The following is a 16,355-nucleotide window of genomic DNA, read 5'->3' as shown; positions in this document are numbered from 1 at the left end:
TATATTTTGTGGACCTTTAACTTTATTATTTTCTCAGCATCAAAGTAGCAATGATGTTGTTGTGACATGGAAAATATGGGAGACTTTCAATATTTGCTTCAACCATGGACCCAATAATGCTTCAAATTATGTACTGCCAGCCTTTATAAAGTAACTTTTTACCCGAAGGTGCCCCCATTCAAAAGGTGTTACATCGATTATTGTTTAAAATGCTGTCTCTTTTTACTTTTCTAACTCTAAATCTCTGGGTATATCTATATACTTTTAAGGCATATTAGAATGTGTATTGTAAAAGAGCCCAGTTGTCTGGAATCAAAATAAATTCCTTGACCCATTGTCCCTTCAACAAATTACTTAAAGTAGCTAAGTCTCTAATTCAATATCATCAAAAATCTTCGACAATGAAAACACAAATTATTTGTCAATTCAAATCAACACTGGTCTTGTGATCTTACAGGGAAAAGATGGGCTTCTGATTTCCAATATTCAAGACAAAATAAACATTTTACCATTGGTACACGAATCGTGTACCATAATGCGTTTCAGCGCCATTTGGAACAAGAGACTCAAAGAACAGGGCAAGACATATTCCACAAGTCATGTCAAATGGTGACGCTATATTCTTATCTGGAGAACATGCGCAATAAATACCATCGGTGTAGACTGGAAAAACCAGACGCTAAAGATTGCCATTCACATGAGACTTCTGGCATATTTCGCCAAATATAACTGATTAGAAATTACAGTAAAAACAGAAACGATTGAATGTAATTCAGTTTATATACATTCATATTACATTATTATATGCGTTGCAACCCATTTGTGTCAATTTCTAGGTCCCAAATATTAGCGATTTAGCTCCTTTAATTATTTATTAACACAAATTATATAGTCTTTGTCGGAAATATACCAGGATCTATTAAATCACGCTCTGTAATTAAATACCGTTCAATAGAAAGACCTTGACTTGTACAATAGTGCATTGAAACTTATCTTAGAAAGCCCACGCATAACTAGGCCTATTCCAATCATTCATTCATTGAAATATATACCGTAAACTCAAGTAGGAGTTTAACTGCACTTTCAGTTAGTTAGCCATAGCCTACCAACCGGTCTTGTCTACTTTCACTTCATACTACAGTTTTCAAAACTATCTTTAATTGACAGTATCAAATTATATGATTATATTTAATTCATGTAAATATCAACTAAGATACTATTTATACTCATCATCTAAATAAAATATTGATCTGACCGTCTGCTATTGACACTAGTACGCATGCGCGATTCATTCTTATGGCAACCAAGAAAACAATTTACAGGTATTCGCTGACAGTGCACGTGTCTAAATATGTAATTTTTGGCAGTGCATTTGAAAAGGATTAGGAAGCATTTCACGAAGATGGATGTAAAACTTATGTAACTTTGGTGTAAATCCTGTTATTAGAAATCAGTTAGGGATACAAGTTATAACGCATAGATAGATAGTTGATATATCACAGTTGTGTTTATCGAAAACGAGGTGAGTGGGACATATTAATGTTATAATCAACAGTGATAAACATTGTATCAACAAACGGTAATTACTACCAACAACAACCGTATTATAAAATAACAAACTTTTGTAGTTTATTTTTCAAAATTAACACATTCTATAGTATACATTTTTTAAAATTCAAATATAGATCTAGCAGCTGTTACTGAGTGCTAATGAAATGTTTTGTTTTAAATTTTAATGAGAAATTTCGATCATTTGGCCAGAAGATATTGATTTTGTAGGTAAAGAAGTATTGATATGAAATGAACTGTCATTGATGTATGATAAATTTAGCGTCAAAGATGAATTCTTCTTCATTTATATTTGTATAAATCATCCTATGCCTAAAGAAATTATTTACAAGTTTTATCCAAGACTAATGGAGAAAAGAAAGCAATAAAAAATAGTAATAAATTTGTAATTTATAGAATTACTGAGCAGTGCACCCCCTCCCGGAAAAACAAAATTGTTACAAAACAATAGCCCCAAGACATACTCCACCCCAATACGAATCATAAATGGATGTTTCGATGCAATAAAATCTTATCTTATCTTTACCGCCTCCCCACCACCACTTTAATTTGAGCTATCATGATTAACTTGAAAGAAACTGCTATATCTTTTTTGTGTTGAAATGTTCCTGGATTCTTGTTCTACTTCTAATATTGTGCCTATTTTGTTTACAGAATATCTCAGGAATGCAACAACCACTTACAAATTCAGAAGCAGTGAGAAGATGCTTTACTATTCCACATGCTCCATTATCTAGTCAAGTAAACAGATATGATTACGAACCACGCCCACCATACGCAGGATTAAACCATATATATTCCAGACCTCTCTCAGGTAGGGCCAAAACCAGAGCTCTCTCAGGTAGGGTCAAAACCAGGCCTCTCTCAGGTAGTGTCAAAACCAAAACCAAACCTCTCTCAGGTAGGGTCAAAACCAGAGCTCACATAGGTAGGGTCAAAACCAGGCCTGTCTCAGGTAGTGTCAAAACCAAACCTCTCTCAGATAGGGTCAAAAAAATTATTATGTACAGCAAAGAACTTTGTGAACTTCCTACACAGATTTGAAGTGGTATTAGTTGTTTAAGAGACAGAAGCATGAGTATGTCGCCACCATTTGCCAGAGGGATGGTGAGTCTCCTCAAAATTTTCAAAAATACTTGGGGAAATACCAAATTTGGGGTATGTCCTGGATAAAAAAAAACGCAATCAAAAGCTTCCTTTGTGGGCCGACCTTGTGATTATTCAATTTAAATCATAATCTCCAGAGTTATAGTCCTTTTAAAACTGTTTTAGATTGCCCTTTTGAAGGAGTTATAGTCCTTTGAAAACTGTTTTATATTGCCCTTTTGAAGGTTTGGACTTACCTTAATTAGTCAGAAAAAACCCACCTTCCTTGGTATTGCTACTGACTTATTACTTTTTCAGTCAGTGTCCCAGTAAAGTCAATGTTATGTTTCAGGGAGGACATCTGCGCAATGACCACCCCACACCCCCAACCCTCCCTTCGCTCTAGGGGGGTTGAATGGCTGAATGGTTAGCGTGCGCGCGCTGTATCATAAAGTCTGTCATTGAGTCGACCGGCGTAGTTTCGAATCCCTGGTTGTACGTGGCAAGGATTAGGGTCGTCTGTCCAACCTCGTGGGTTTTCTCCGGGTCCTCCGGTTTCCTCCCACTGCTAAAGACCCCTACGCGCAAGCGAATTATGTAAATAAGATTAAACCATATGTTAGTCCCGAAATGACCTAGTTTGTGTCGAGTGGACGTTAAACCCCATTTCTCTCTCTCTCCCCTTCACTCTATCGCTCTGCAACTGAGACTTCTTTGCACCTTTGTGTGATATCTATCATAACTTGTATCAGAGATAGGTTTCAAACTTCAATTTTATGTATGGATTCATATTGAATTTGCAATGGTGCAATGGCGCCAGAATCAGTAAGCTTATAGACAACAGGAATGGGGTTACTGTATGGCCATGGCTGAATATATTGCGAATGAACTCTGCTAGGTTGTTGATGGTCCTCAACTTTCAATAATTTGTCAAAGTTTCTTTTAAACATGTAATAGATTCCAGAAATTTATCTATTGTCTATCAGTAAGATGAGACGCTAACCGTTAATCCTTGCAAGTTTACCAGCAAGCATAATCATTCATGGGTTAAACTGAAACATTTTTATTTCCAGCACCAACATATCATGGAAGTCGATCATACTCTGTCCCCACCCCACCCCCACACAGAAATAATAACAATTTATACAACAGACATAAAGAATCAGACGTCAGTAGAAGAGCACCATACGCACGTAAGTTGTATTTAGATAAATTCTTAAAACAAATATTCTGTGTAGTTTCCCCTTGTCAGTGGTTCAGAACAGCTGTCTAGTTTTTCGGATGGGCAGTTGGAATTTGATATAATAAGAGTAGGCCATAGTGTTGCTGCCCGGGCAAAATTTCCCTCATACCACACTGTATGACTTATGCCCGTTTGCATTAGCCCAGTCAGAGCAGAACAGTAAGATGTTGACATGTTGTAAAAACCAAATTTCTATTTAAAGATTTTTTCTTTCAGCTCGAAGATTTGATAGTACTATAAATACAACTGCAGGGTTTGCTAAAGTTGAAAATTATGGGAAATCCCCATCTCTGCCGTCATATGATCCTCTTAATGATGTTCATTTGGTTGATTATTTTGAAAAAAGGTTTGGATCCATGCAGCTTGATGCCTTATTACGCAGAAAGGTAAATATTCTAATATTTGAAATCCCAGAGTTTCATTGTAATATTGGCAACCTTGTTCTAATCTGTTATAACATCATGATTCACAGGACATTTCTAAATTCTGTAGATATAAAGAGAGAGAAAGACAGTAAGAGAAAATGGGGTTTAACGTCCACTCGACACAAACTTTGTCATTTCAGGACCAACATATGGTTCGATTTGTATTTCAATGAAACGTTTTCACATATGGGTCTTTAGCAGTGGGGGTGGTGTGGGGGGAAACCGGGGAAAAAACCCACATGGTGAACAGATGACCCTACTACTTGTCACATACAAGAATGGGCTCAAAACCATACCCCTTGACTCAATGACAGACGTTATGATTTAAGGCACACTCGCTTCATTTTGTTAAGTTTGTCGATTTAGATGATTTACCAGTTGAGTCCTAAGTTGTCACATGACAAGGAGGTTGTTTGCTTGTCTAATTTTGTAGGTTTCCGCCCACTTCTAAAGAGCCCTACACACGATCAGAATAATGAAATATAGATTTACCATTTGAAGTCACAGATTTTATGTAGTTATCTCCCTTTAATGCTAATTGAGGCGATGCTTGGTTGTCAATCCAGAACGTCCCAAATTGACAAAATTGCAATAAAGTGAAGTGGAACTCTGTCAAGTCACAGTGCTGTCAGTCCCAACACTGGAGGTGGTGTGAGTAGAATATTGTGATGTAATTAAACACAACCAATATGTTTCAGCTATCATGGTTGGGTGGCCGAATGGTTAGCATGCGCACTGTATCATAAGGCCTGTCATTGAGTCAACTGGCGTGGTTTCGAATCCCCAGTTGTACGTGACAAGGAGTAGGGGCACCTGTCCAACCTCGTGGGTTTTCTCCGGGTCCTCTGGTTTCCTCCCACTGCTAAAGACCCCTACGCACAAGCAAATTATTGAAATAAAATTAATACTATATGTTAGTCCCAAAATGACCTAGTTTGTGTCGAGTGGACGTTAAATCCCATTTCTCTCTCATGGTTGGGATATTTTCTTATGTAGTCGGCGTAGGTGTTGTAGCTCAAAATCTCCCTTTTCAAACGATTGTCTCTTTTTTTTCGGATTGAGGTAATTCAGTTCCGGAACGTTCAATCGAGTAACGTCTTAAAATGAATGCCTTTTAACCTTTTTTTTTACAGAGATTACTAAATGGAAAACGACCCTCGTCAGCTGGTTCCCTAACCCGTAGATCAAAACCATCAGAAGTAACTTATAAAATTGCTGTAGTAACTGGAAGTAAGAAAAATTCTGGCACAGATGCTAAAGTAAGTTATTTTAATCTACCTGATTGCGGATTGTCTTTGATTGAATTGCTCATGATTCATAGTATTTGTTAAATTGGGACAGTTTGAATTTTGGATAACAGTAGGGTGAGACACTGCTATGTGGACAAGACTATCCTCCTTGTCATTGAACAACTAATCATAGATATGACATGAAATGGGTTTTTAAACGTTAAAACAATCTACTTTTCTACACAATTCTGCACCATTTCTTTCCATTTTGTTTCTATGCCATTGAATCTTCAAAAGTATGGTTACTAAATTTATCTAGAAATTAAAGTTTCATGAAATCTGTAATATTTTGTGTTTATTTTTCAATTTGACAGGTATTTATAAAACTAAAAGGTACAAAAGATAAATTACCGAAAACCAGATTAACCAAAAAAGCAGGCTCCGTAAAATCCAGTAGAGATGTTAGTTTTAAATTTGGAAAGGGAACAACACATATGTTTAAAATAAAAGGTCCAGAAATTGGTGATCTAAAATCTATAGTCGTTGAGGTATGTATCACTCTCAAGAGGTCAACTATGAATTCTGTATACTGGGAGATTGGGTGGCTTAGTGGTTTAACATGTGTAGAGTTTTCTATACGTTTCAAGGTGTATAGTTGCGTGGATAACTGTGTGTATATTCTTTGGGGACTCTTTGCTCAGGCAAATTATTGAAATAGAAATATATCATATGTTAGTGCTGAAAGATCTTTTTAGTGTCAGGTATAGTTCAATTCTCCCTTTTTGTATTCTAAATTAATTGCTTCCTTATCTTTTATAAGTTTGTAAATTTTGTTGGATTATACTTGCCTCTATAAATTGTAGCTGGTTTTGCCCACCTGTGATGTAACGGTGGCACTGTGCATAGGACACTGGCTCGCCAACCAGGATGTCCTGGTATTGATCCTGATAATGGCCAAGAATGTTACTCTGGATTTTTCACTCTGATTTAAATTAAAATTTTGTTCTGTCTGTTCTGAATTCTTGTCTTGTTTGTTCTATGGTGTCTGTAATGATTATTTTGATGTCTCTTCAATACAACTCTATGAAATTTTAAATCTAATTTATTTATAGCACAATGGAAGTCGGAAAGAAGACGCATGGTTTTTACAAGAAATTGAAATCGTCAACACAAAAACGAAGAAAACATGGAATTTTATTTGTAATCAATGGTTGTCATTACACCATGGTGATGGACAAACAATGAGAGAATTATTTGCTCAGAGGTCTGCAAAAACAGGTAATGTTTTAATTTAATCTACAATTTATATATTTATATTAAAATGTTTTGCACCAAGTTAGGTTGTTGATGGTTTTGACAGGAGCTCATACAATTCACATACTAGTAACTTTTAATATCCACATACTAATGTGTAGTAACTCTTAATGTCCATATACTATAACACATAATATCCAAATACTAGTAACTCATAATATCCACATACTAGTAACTCATAATATCCACTCATAATATCCCCATACTAGTAACTCATAATATCCACGTACTAGTAACTCATAATATCCACATACTAGTAACTCATAATATCCACATACTAGTAACTCATGATATCCACATACTAGTAACTCATGATATCCACATACTAATAACTCATAATATCCACATACTAGTAACTCATGATATCCACATACTAGTAACTCATGATATCCACATACTAGTAACTAATGATATCTACATACTGACAACTCATGATATCAACATACTAATAACTCCTGCTATCCCTATACCAGTAACCCACAATATCCTCATACTATTAACCCCCATTTTATCGCCATACTAGTAACCCACATTTTATCCCCATACTAGTAACTCATAACATCCACATACTAGTAACTCATGATTTCCACATATTAGTAACTCATAATATCCACTTACTAGTAGCTTGTGATATCCACATACCAGTAACTCATGATATCTACATAAGTTTATGATACTAATAAGAATTTTTTTTTTTTCTTCATAATAGTAACTCATTATATCCTGATAATCGTCATGATACTAATAAGAATTTAAACTTTTTTCTATAGAATACGAGATAGTTACTGTTACTGGTGATAGACCAAATGGTGGAACAAATGCAAACGTCTTTTTAACCTTATATGGAAAAACAGGAATAACTCGAAGATTTCACTTAAGAAGCTCAGAAAAGGGTTTGTTTGATCGAGGAACAACAAATTCATTCAGATTTCCATCCAATTGTGTTGGTCCTATGAAAAAAATTCGAATAGAACATGATAATACTGGTATTGGAGCTGGTTGGTATTTAGAAAGGGTATGTAGGCTTTCATTCACTAAATCATATTAATTCCAAGGGCTTTATTCACGAACACTTGAACTGAAATATTATTTTAAAGATGCAGGCATATCATTGGTTTAGAGTTTTTAAGATGAATTATTGTGCATTTGAATGTATATCTTATTAATTTAATAATTTTTTTTTTCTTCTAAATAATAGGTTCATATAACTGATGTTAAAAATCCCCAGTGGAAATATTTTTTCCCATGTGGTCAGTGGTTGGCTGCTGATGAGGGTGATGGTTGTATAAGTAGAGATCTGGTAGGAAGTAAAGATCCAAATGCTGTTAGAAGAGGTAACAAAATTGACCATTACCACCATCTTGGTCTTTATATTAATTTACTAATAATTGCTGTAATATTGCTAGATAATCAAGACTATATTATTTAGGGATAGTGTTGTCATATTAATTGAAGATTTTGTAATCATCTTGGTAGTGTTTGTGTTCTGAGGTCATAAAATGCTGATTTAGGAACAAATAATGAATTTTTATCCTATGCTCAGTGATTTGGATGGAACTGAGTGGTCACATTAATTAACGTGCAATAACCCATATGTGGTTTAACAAATATGATTCTGATAATACTTGGTATTCTAATGGGTGCTTACGATAGAAAAGGTATAGTGAGTGTGTGTTCATTAGCATATCATAAAGCTTGTTATCTATGCAAGTAGTGTCTTCAAACCCCAGTTTGTGTGTGATAGGAAGTGCTGTGGCCCATTTCCCCTCACTTCTAAAGACCCCTGCATTCAAGTGAATCATTATTATAATGACAACATACCCTATGACCTAGTGGGGGGGTTGGATGACCGAATGGTTAGCATGCGCACGCTGTATCATACGGTCTGTCATTGAGTCAACTGGCGGGGTTTTCGATTCCCAGGTTGTACGTGACAAGGAATAGGGTCGCCTGTCCAACCTCGTGAGTTTTCTCAGGGTCGTTCGGTTTCCTCCCACTGCTAAAGACCCCTACGTGCAAGCCAATTATTGAAATAAAAAAATAAACCATATGTTAGTCCCGAAATGACCTAGTTTGTGTCGAGTGGACGTTAAACCCCATCTTTCTGTCAAATTACCCAATGTTTTAACATCTCTTACAGCTTCCAAGTATAAAGTGACTGTTTTTACTGGAAACAAGAAGGGAGCTGGTACCGATGCCAATGTTTACATCATATTATTTGGAGAATTCGGTGACTCTGGAGAGAAAAAACTAACGTCAAGAAAAAATAACTTTGAAAGAAATAAGTAAGTTGTATTTGTAGAAAGTTATTCTATTTTAAGTGTAAATTGTGAATACATTGTATCTTGTTATGTATCTTGTTACCTAACACTTCAGAAAGAGTTCTGGAAAACAAGAGTTTCATTCATCTATTTGTCTTGGTAACCTAGACTAAATAAAATATATCATGGGCAATGTCAAGATTATGCTTATGGCCAGAATTGATTTCGAGTGTTACTTTATATATTAACTGGTGATTACTTTGAAGACAAGAAGGGTAGACAGGGGCTTACTGGGTAGCCTTTGAACCAATTGGTTTTCTTGGACCTCCATTGCAGTGAAGAATACTTGACATAAGACAACGAAACTAGCTTGATTCACCTTTCCGACACTCCATACATGGATCATTTTTCCCCTTGGATGCGAAGATATATGTATTTGTCAATTTCTTTTCAATCGGTGCCAGTGGGCCCCTTACTGCTCGATCTTCGGACAGCATCCGACAATTCAATCCCCTGGATATAACACATATTTTACAAATTTAAAGCACGATACCAACACGAAACTAGCTGAACATAACCCGACAAATTCATTTGGTTTATCTGGCAACCTATCATTCCGTTATAAATTTATGTATAGAACTGAATGAAAGAACTAAAACATTGTAGCCAATCCTCCAACATAATAAATTATTGCTAATATAAACAGATGTCATCTTCAGACATGAATGATAGAAATCCCATTGATTCAATTTCCACACCTGTTTAATAAATAGCAATGAAACAATTTGAACTTGGCTACTTATATTACTGTGGTGGGTCGTCTATGTTGAAATACAGGTGTACAATTCTTTAAATCATTCAACGCTAATTAAGATGTTAACACTAAAAAATTAGGTATTGTTAAAATCAGTGTTAATGAATTACTAACAAAGATACACAGATCTTGTCTAGATACCTTGCCTATCACAAGACAAATTTTTGATCAAATTTTTATGAATAGTTTGTGAGATATCACTTCCAATGTTGGGATTTATTGTTCTCATATGTTGTTTTTTTTATTTTAAAAAGACCTTTTTTTTCAATAAAAAAATCCTTCTTTTTTTTTAATAGAAAGACCTTTTTTTTTCTAAAATGCCCCAATTTTTTAAGTAGTGTCTGAATCAAAACATAAACATTAGCTTATAAACATAAATTTAGGAGATAATCAATTTGTAGGAGATTCCCTGTAATTACAGATTATAAATTGATCAAATGTTGAATTTTGTGTAATGTAATGATAAATAAATCGAAACAACAAAATAACAAAACATGTTGTCATTTGTCCATCAGATGGTCAAATGGTTGTTATAATGTGAGTTTTTGATAGTTAAGTTGGATGGGGGCATAATCTTATAAAAATTAGAGGCTTCGGTCCATTCAGCACTCACTAAATGTGTTTGTGCCCCCTTTATGAATTGCCTGGCAAAGAACAGTGTCTAGTTGGTTGGATTGTATGAAAAACTGATATCATGTGTACATGTTAGCATGTATGTAAATGAACCTTTGTTGAATTCAATGAAGAGTAAGTGGAAATGTTGCTGTCTAGGCAAAATGTTCCCTCATTTCACAAATTGCCTGATTGGTGCGAAAAAGTAGAACATTTTCAATTTATTTCATTTCATTACTGAATTGCCCTCTCCCCACATTACAAAATATCTTTGATACAGTACTTATGGCAAATTTACAAAATATCAACATTGTTTGAGGATTCTTCCACTTTAAAGAACAGGTGTAAAATTCCTTCAGTGCTAATTAAGATATTAACACGTTCAACATTAAAGGCATTGTTAATGGATTCTATATTTTACTTCGTCTGTTATTTCGCACTTTAAAAACCAACCTATACTTGGGTGGTACAAGTTTGTCTTTCTAACAGTTAAACCACTTTTGCATTCTGTTTGTACTTTTGATCAGAGAGGGGGGGTTGGGGTGGCTGAATGGTTTTAACGTGTGCACGTTAGATCCACAAGGTCTGTAATTGAGTCTCTCCGGTTGTACGTGACAAGGAGTAGGGTCGCCTGTCCAACCTCGTGGGTTTTCTCTGGGTCCTCCCACTACTAAAGACCCCTACGCGCAAGCGAATTATTGAAATAAAATTAAACCATATGTTAGTCCCGAAATGACCTAGTTTGTGTCGAGTGGACGTCAAACCCTATTTCTCACTCTCTCTGTGTGTAAGTGAGTCAAATTGCATGGATTTGATTCCCCGCTTGTACATGACAAGGAATTGGGTTGCCTGTCCAACCTTTGTGGGTTTTCTCCAGGTCCTCCCTACGTGCAAATGAATTGATGAAATAAAATTGAACCATATGTTAGTCCCAAAGTGAACTAGTTGTGTTGATTGCACGTTAAACCCTATGTCACTCTCTCTATCTATTTCTTACTTTATAATCCAACCAATACTTGGGTGGTACAAGTTGTTAAACTTTCTTCACAGTTAAATCCTTCTTGTGCTGTCTGGTTTAGTTTCTTCTAAAATACATAATTCGTTCCCGATATTTATTTCACCAGATGTAGACTAAACTGTACATCATTCGTTCTTCACAGAGATGATTGTCAAAATAATTGAATTTGATCTCTTGAGGTTGTTCTTATCTTAATGGCTTCATGCTATAATCATAACATAAATTACACATAAACTATCTGTATATTATCACGATGGATGTAATATTTGTTTTAATCTTCTGTCTGTTTGAAATTGTGGGGTTGAATGGCCGAAGGGTTAGCGCATACGCATAAGGTCTGTCATTGAGTCAACTAGCTTTTGATAGACTCTTATTATGCTGTTTTGATAGTCTCTTATTCACTATACCCTACCATAAATAAAAAACATGAAATAGGAATTTAATTTGCATTTTTATACATTATCAACTGACAGTGAAAATCATGACATGGAAGCCAGACATTGCTATATTTTGATTATACAGAATAATCAGTTCTAATTAGATTTTCAGTACTTTACTCTTATTCTAGCGGGGGAGGGGGGGCGCAAATGGTTAACACATGAGTGTTGGATCATAAGGTCTGTCATTGAGTCAAGTGGCGCGGTTTCGATTCCCGAGTTGTGCGTGACAAGGAGTAAGGTCGCCTGTCCAACCTCGTGAGTTTTCTCTGGGTCCTCCGGTTTCCTCCCATGGCTAAAACTCCTATGCGCAAGAGAATTATTGCAATAAAATTGAACCATATGTTAGTCCCAAAAATGTGTCAAGTGGACTTTAAACTCCATTTCTTCTTCTTTCTTATTCTAGCACAGATTTGATCAGTATTTGCAAATGTGATGGAACATTAAAATGTAGAATAGAATTAGAAAACGGCTTCACTATAAAAATATTCTGAGCCATCAACAAAAACTCATCATGTGTATAAAATATTGATCAGATTAATTTGTTTTTCAGTGCTGATGAGTTTTTCATTGAATGTCCAAAACTTGGTCGTTTAGAGAAAGTCCGGATTGGTCATGATGATTCTGGATTTGGACCTGGCTGGTTTTTGGAGAAGGTAAGTTTGATTTGTTTGTATGACCCGTATGATTTTACACACTATATTTTATCATCATTCTCTTGAGTATTTTTCCAGTTATTGAAATATATATTTAGGTCCTACAATATCTTAGTATTGGGTATTTGATTTCTCTCTCCCTCATTAAAACAAAATTGTTTCCAGCCAACATGTTTTCAAATATGTTTACATAAAGCACAGCTTTAGTAATTTAAAAAGCCTAATTCTCGATTATCAAGTAGGAGGTTATTTTGCCTGGAGTGTATGGGGTCTAGTGTCTGTTTGCATCAAAGCCAAGAGAATATTACATCTACACTTAATAGAACTTTTATGTGTGTCTGATCTATGATTTAAATAACAGAATATTTATTGTCCTATTTTCTGGTCAGTTTATGGAAAGCTCAAATCTGATTCAGAAATTGTAACTTAGTACTGATTAAGCCGGGGGGGTTGAATGGCAGAATGGTTAGCACATGCGCGCTGTATCATACAGCCTGTCATTGAGTCAACTGGTGGGGTTTCGATTCCCCGATTGTACGTGACAAGGAGTAGGGTCGCATGTCCAACCTTGTTGGTTTTCTGCGGGTCCTCCAGTTTCCTCTCACTGCTAAAGACCTCTACGCGCAAGCGAATTATTGAAATAAAAAATGGAACCATGTGTTACTCCCGAAATGACCTAGTTTGTATTGAATGGAGGTTAAACCCCCTTTTTCTCTCTGATTAAGCCATAGATGATAACTTTTATTATAGGTTTAATACCCAGTGCTTCATTGTAAATACATTATTTCCTTGTTTTTTCCTACTAGATAATAAATAAACAGTTTGGGCAATTAACACTGTTAGAAACTGAGCCAGGCGAACTAAACTGATTCTAATAGTTTTCACATGGCCATACCCTTTTCTTTTAACTCAGCAATTACGCACATCTTTAGATGTTAGTGACTACAGATATATAGATTCCACCTATTCTTAGCTACATTAGCTATGAATTAAAACTCCTGAAGTTCTTGGTTACATGAGCTGTGAAGTTGAAATTAAAACCCCTGATTCCCATGGGTAGCCAATAATTCAGTTGTTATTTACAACTATTGTAATGTTATGAAAGTATGAATGGGTCTGTGTGAGACTTCGAAGCTGGTTGGTCATGTGTGCGAAAATATTGTCATGTGTATAAGACAAGGGCTAGTCTTCTGGGTAGGAACAGTGCAGGTCATGTGTGCGAAACAAGAACTGGTCCTATGGGTGGAAAAAGTTCAGGTTATGTGTATCAGATAAGGGTTGGTCTTCTGGGCGGGAAAAGGGCAGGTCATATGGGTGAGTTAAGGGTATGTCATGTATGAGAGATCAGAGCTGGTCATATAGTCAGCTGGTCATGTAGGTTAGACAAAGGACATGTTTGGTCACGTGAGACCATAATCACGACTTGTTATGTGAGTAACACCAGGGTTGGTCATGTCGATGAGGCAATAGTTGGTATGTCATATTAGTTGAGACCAAGAATGGTCGAGTAGATAGGACCAGATTTATTCTTGCATAAAAGTATCAACAGATTAGCCCTATGTTTGCTACATTTTGTAAAAGTAAAGTATTCTGAGGCTTGTGATTTTAAATTTTGTAAAACAAATGCTCTACTGGATGAGGAGTAGATGTATGATCATGTTTTCGAGACAAGATAATGTCATGTGGGCATGACCATTTGAATAGAGGCCACTACAGGAATCAACCGGATACAAAATTTTATTTATTTATGATATTTCTGTTTAATGTCAGTCGCAGTAGAATATGTTGTAAAATAAAACCTCCCAGGAAATTTAAAATGTATTTGTTGATACAAGCATTAACATGAATTCAGGGTGATAACAGATCACTATCTGGTCTTTCTTAACTTTAATGTCTAAATAAATGATTCAATCCTATATCATTTTAAGATCCAAATTAAGATAGCAGTCAAAGGATAGGTCAGAGCATTCAAAATTTTGTTCCATTAATGTGGCTGATGCTGTTAATATGGGTTTGTGTCGTCTAATATTAAACAAGAACCTTAAAGAATAATGGGCCTGACAGATGTCAAGTTGTTCGGATGGGACAAAAAACCAAGGTCCCGTTTTTTTCATTGGCATGTACATAAAAGGTCCATTACAGTTGGAATTCGATATAAGAGTAGGCCTTAGTACGGCTGCCCTCATAGCACACTGTCTTTATTAGCCTAGTTGGAGCAAAACCGTAAGACGTTAAACCCCATTTCATCCATTCATCATCAAAGAATAATGGATATCAAATTATGTTTCATTGTCACACAAAAACTAAGCCTACTCTGCCTTGTGCATGACACTTTTAAAGTTTTCACAAAGTTCAAATAAGTGCTAATAATCTGTCTCATAAAAGTACTCAGATGTTTCAGTGTGGGCTGTTGTACTTTTTGATGAAGCCAATGAATGATTTGTTATTCTGACTGACAAACGGTTAAGATAACATTGATAAATGGCCATTGGATACATCCTCATCTCAACCAACCGAGACCAAATAACATCTTTATCTTTATATTCCCCCATTCCACTGCTGCTCATGGTGGACTAACAGTAGTCTTCAAACAAACTTGACTCTGTTTATTGTTTTTAGTAAACCTGTTTACCCTGGTATGGATATGATATATGATTATTATTCAAAAGAAAGTAAGCTGTTTATCTTTGGGTCAAAAATCTTAGAAGAAACCAGTTAATAATTTTCTACCCCATGACGATCTGATAATCTCTCTAAACTCTTTTACATACCTGTGTTGTAAGATAACAGTTTTTGATATGGGTACATGCTGTAAGAAAACATAGACATCTATTTTGTTTAGTTTAATATATCATTTTCATATCTTGTATTCTTTGTATTATCTGGCTGTGAATTTGTGCCTGTGTATAACTTTTGTCTTTTTATATTTCACCTCTACATATTGTATGCTGCCAATAAAGGCCGTTTCAATGCCATTTTCTTCTATTCTATTCAGTTTCTTGTGTCATTCCGGAGCATAGGATTATTTTATTGGAGGGGAACACAGATTTGGATGCTCTGATTTCTCTGTTTTCCCGCCTGAATATCACCAGTCACAAATTTAGTTGAATATACGCAGAGGCGTAGCTGTAAAATATATATTGGGGTGGTCTGCAACCCTAACCCCTAACCCTAACCCTAACTCATTTTTAAAACCCCTAAAAAATGTAAACAAACACCATGTGGCCATGCTGTCTACCAAGACACCGCGTGCAAAAGCATTATGGTTACATTGCTGGCTGAGCGGTCGATAAATATTTGGTTTAGGTGATAATGTTTTTGGGTACCTACATGCGATTCACTCTGATAAGTGGCAGACAAAAATTAACAAAATATTACTGACAGGCTAACTAGACACAATTTTATGGAACACAGTTACTTTTCACTTCACACATGTTTCCAGGATGATTCTCTCTGTGTTTTATTTTAGCAATGTAAACCATATTGGGATATGTACAGGTTTTATACAGATAGAATCTTAACTAATCCTAATAACTGTTGTAAATAAATAGGAGTTTGGGCCTACTATGTAAATTTTTTGGGGGAAGTCCAAGTATATTGAGACCCCCCCCCCCCCCCCCAGGAAAACAATTGGGGGGGGGGGCGGACCCCCCCATGTTTGACGCCCATGAATATACCAAAAAGTGACCAT

At 35.7% G+C, this 16,355-nt stretch overlaps 1 protein-coding gene across 1 annotated transcript in view; it reads left to right on the top strand.

Moving 5' to 3' along the window:
- Window positions 1–1,312: 1,312 nt before the first annotated feature.
- LOC126824436 (lipoxygenase homology domain-containing protein 1) overlaps window positions 1,313–16,355 on the top strand; it is an 83,924-nt gene continuing 68,881 nt past the window's right edge. The window contains exons 1-11 of the mRNA XM_050553660.2: window positions 1,313–1,522; window positions 2,224–2,383; window positions 3,729–3,848; window positions 4,115–4,284; window positions 5,457–5,582; window positions 5,927–6,100; window positions 6,665–6,830; window positions 7,637–7,881; window positions 8,065–8,200; window positions 9,007–9,151; window positions 12,562–12,664. Coding sequence (XP_050409617.1) covers window positions 2,236–2,383; window positions 3,729–3,848; window positions 4,115–4,284; window positions 5,457–5,582; window positions 5,927–6,100; window positions 6,665–6,830; window positions 7,637–7,881; window positions 8,065–8,200; window positions 9,007–9,151; window positions 12,562–12,664 — 1,533 coding nt within the window. The 5' untranslated portion in view covers window positions 1,313–1,522; window positions 2,224–2,235. The remainder of the gene's footprint in view (window positions 1,523–2,223; window positions 2,384–3,728; window positions 3,849–4,114; window positions 4,285–5,456; window positions 5,583–5,926; window positions 6,101–6,664; window positions 6,831–7,636; window positions 7,882–8,064; window positions 8,201–9,006; window positions 9,152–12,561; window positions 12,665–16,355) is intronic.

The sequence above is a fragment of the Patella vulgata genome, chromosome 6, assembly GCF_932274485.2.
Source record: "Patella vulgata chromosome 6, xgPatVulg1.2, whole genome shotgun sequence".
In the NCBI taxonomy this organism is placed as follows: Eukaryota; Metazoa; Mollusca; class Gastropoda; family Patellidae; genus Patella; species Patella vulgata.
Note: the sequence above shows the minus strand (reverse complement) of the source record. Positions and strands in the feature narration are given on the sequence as shown.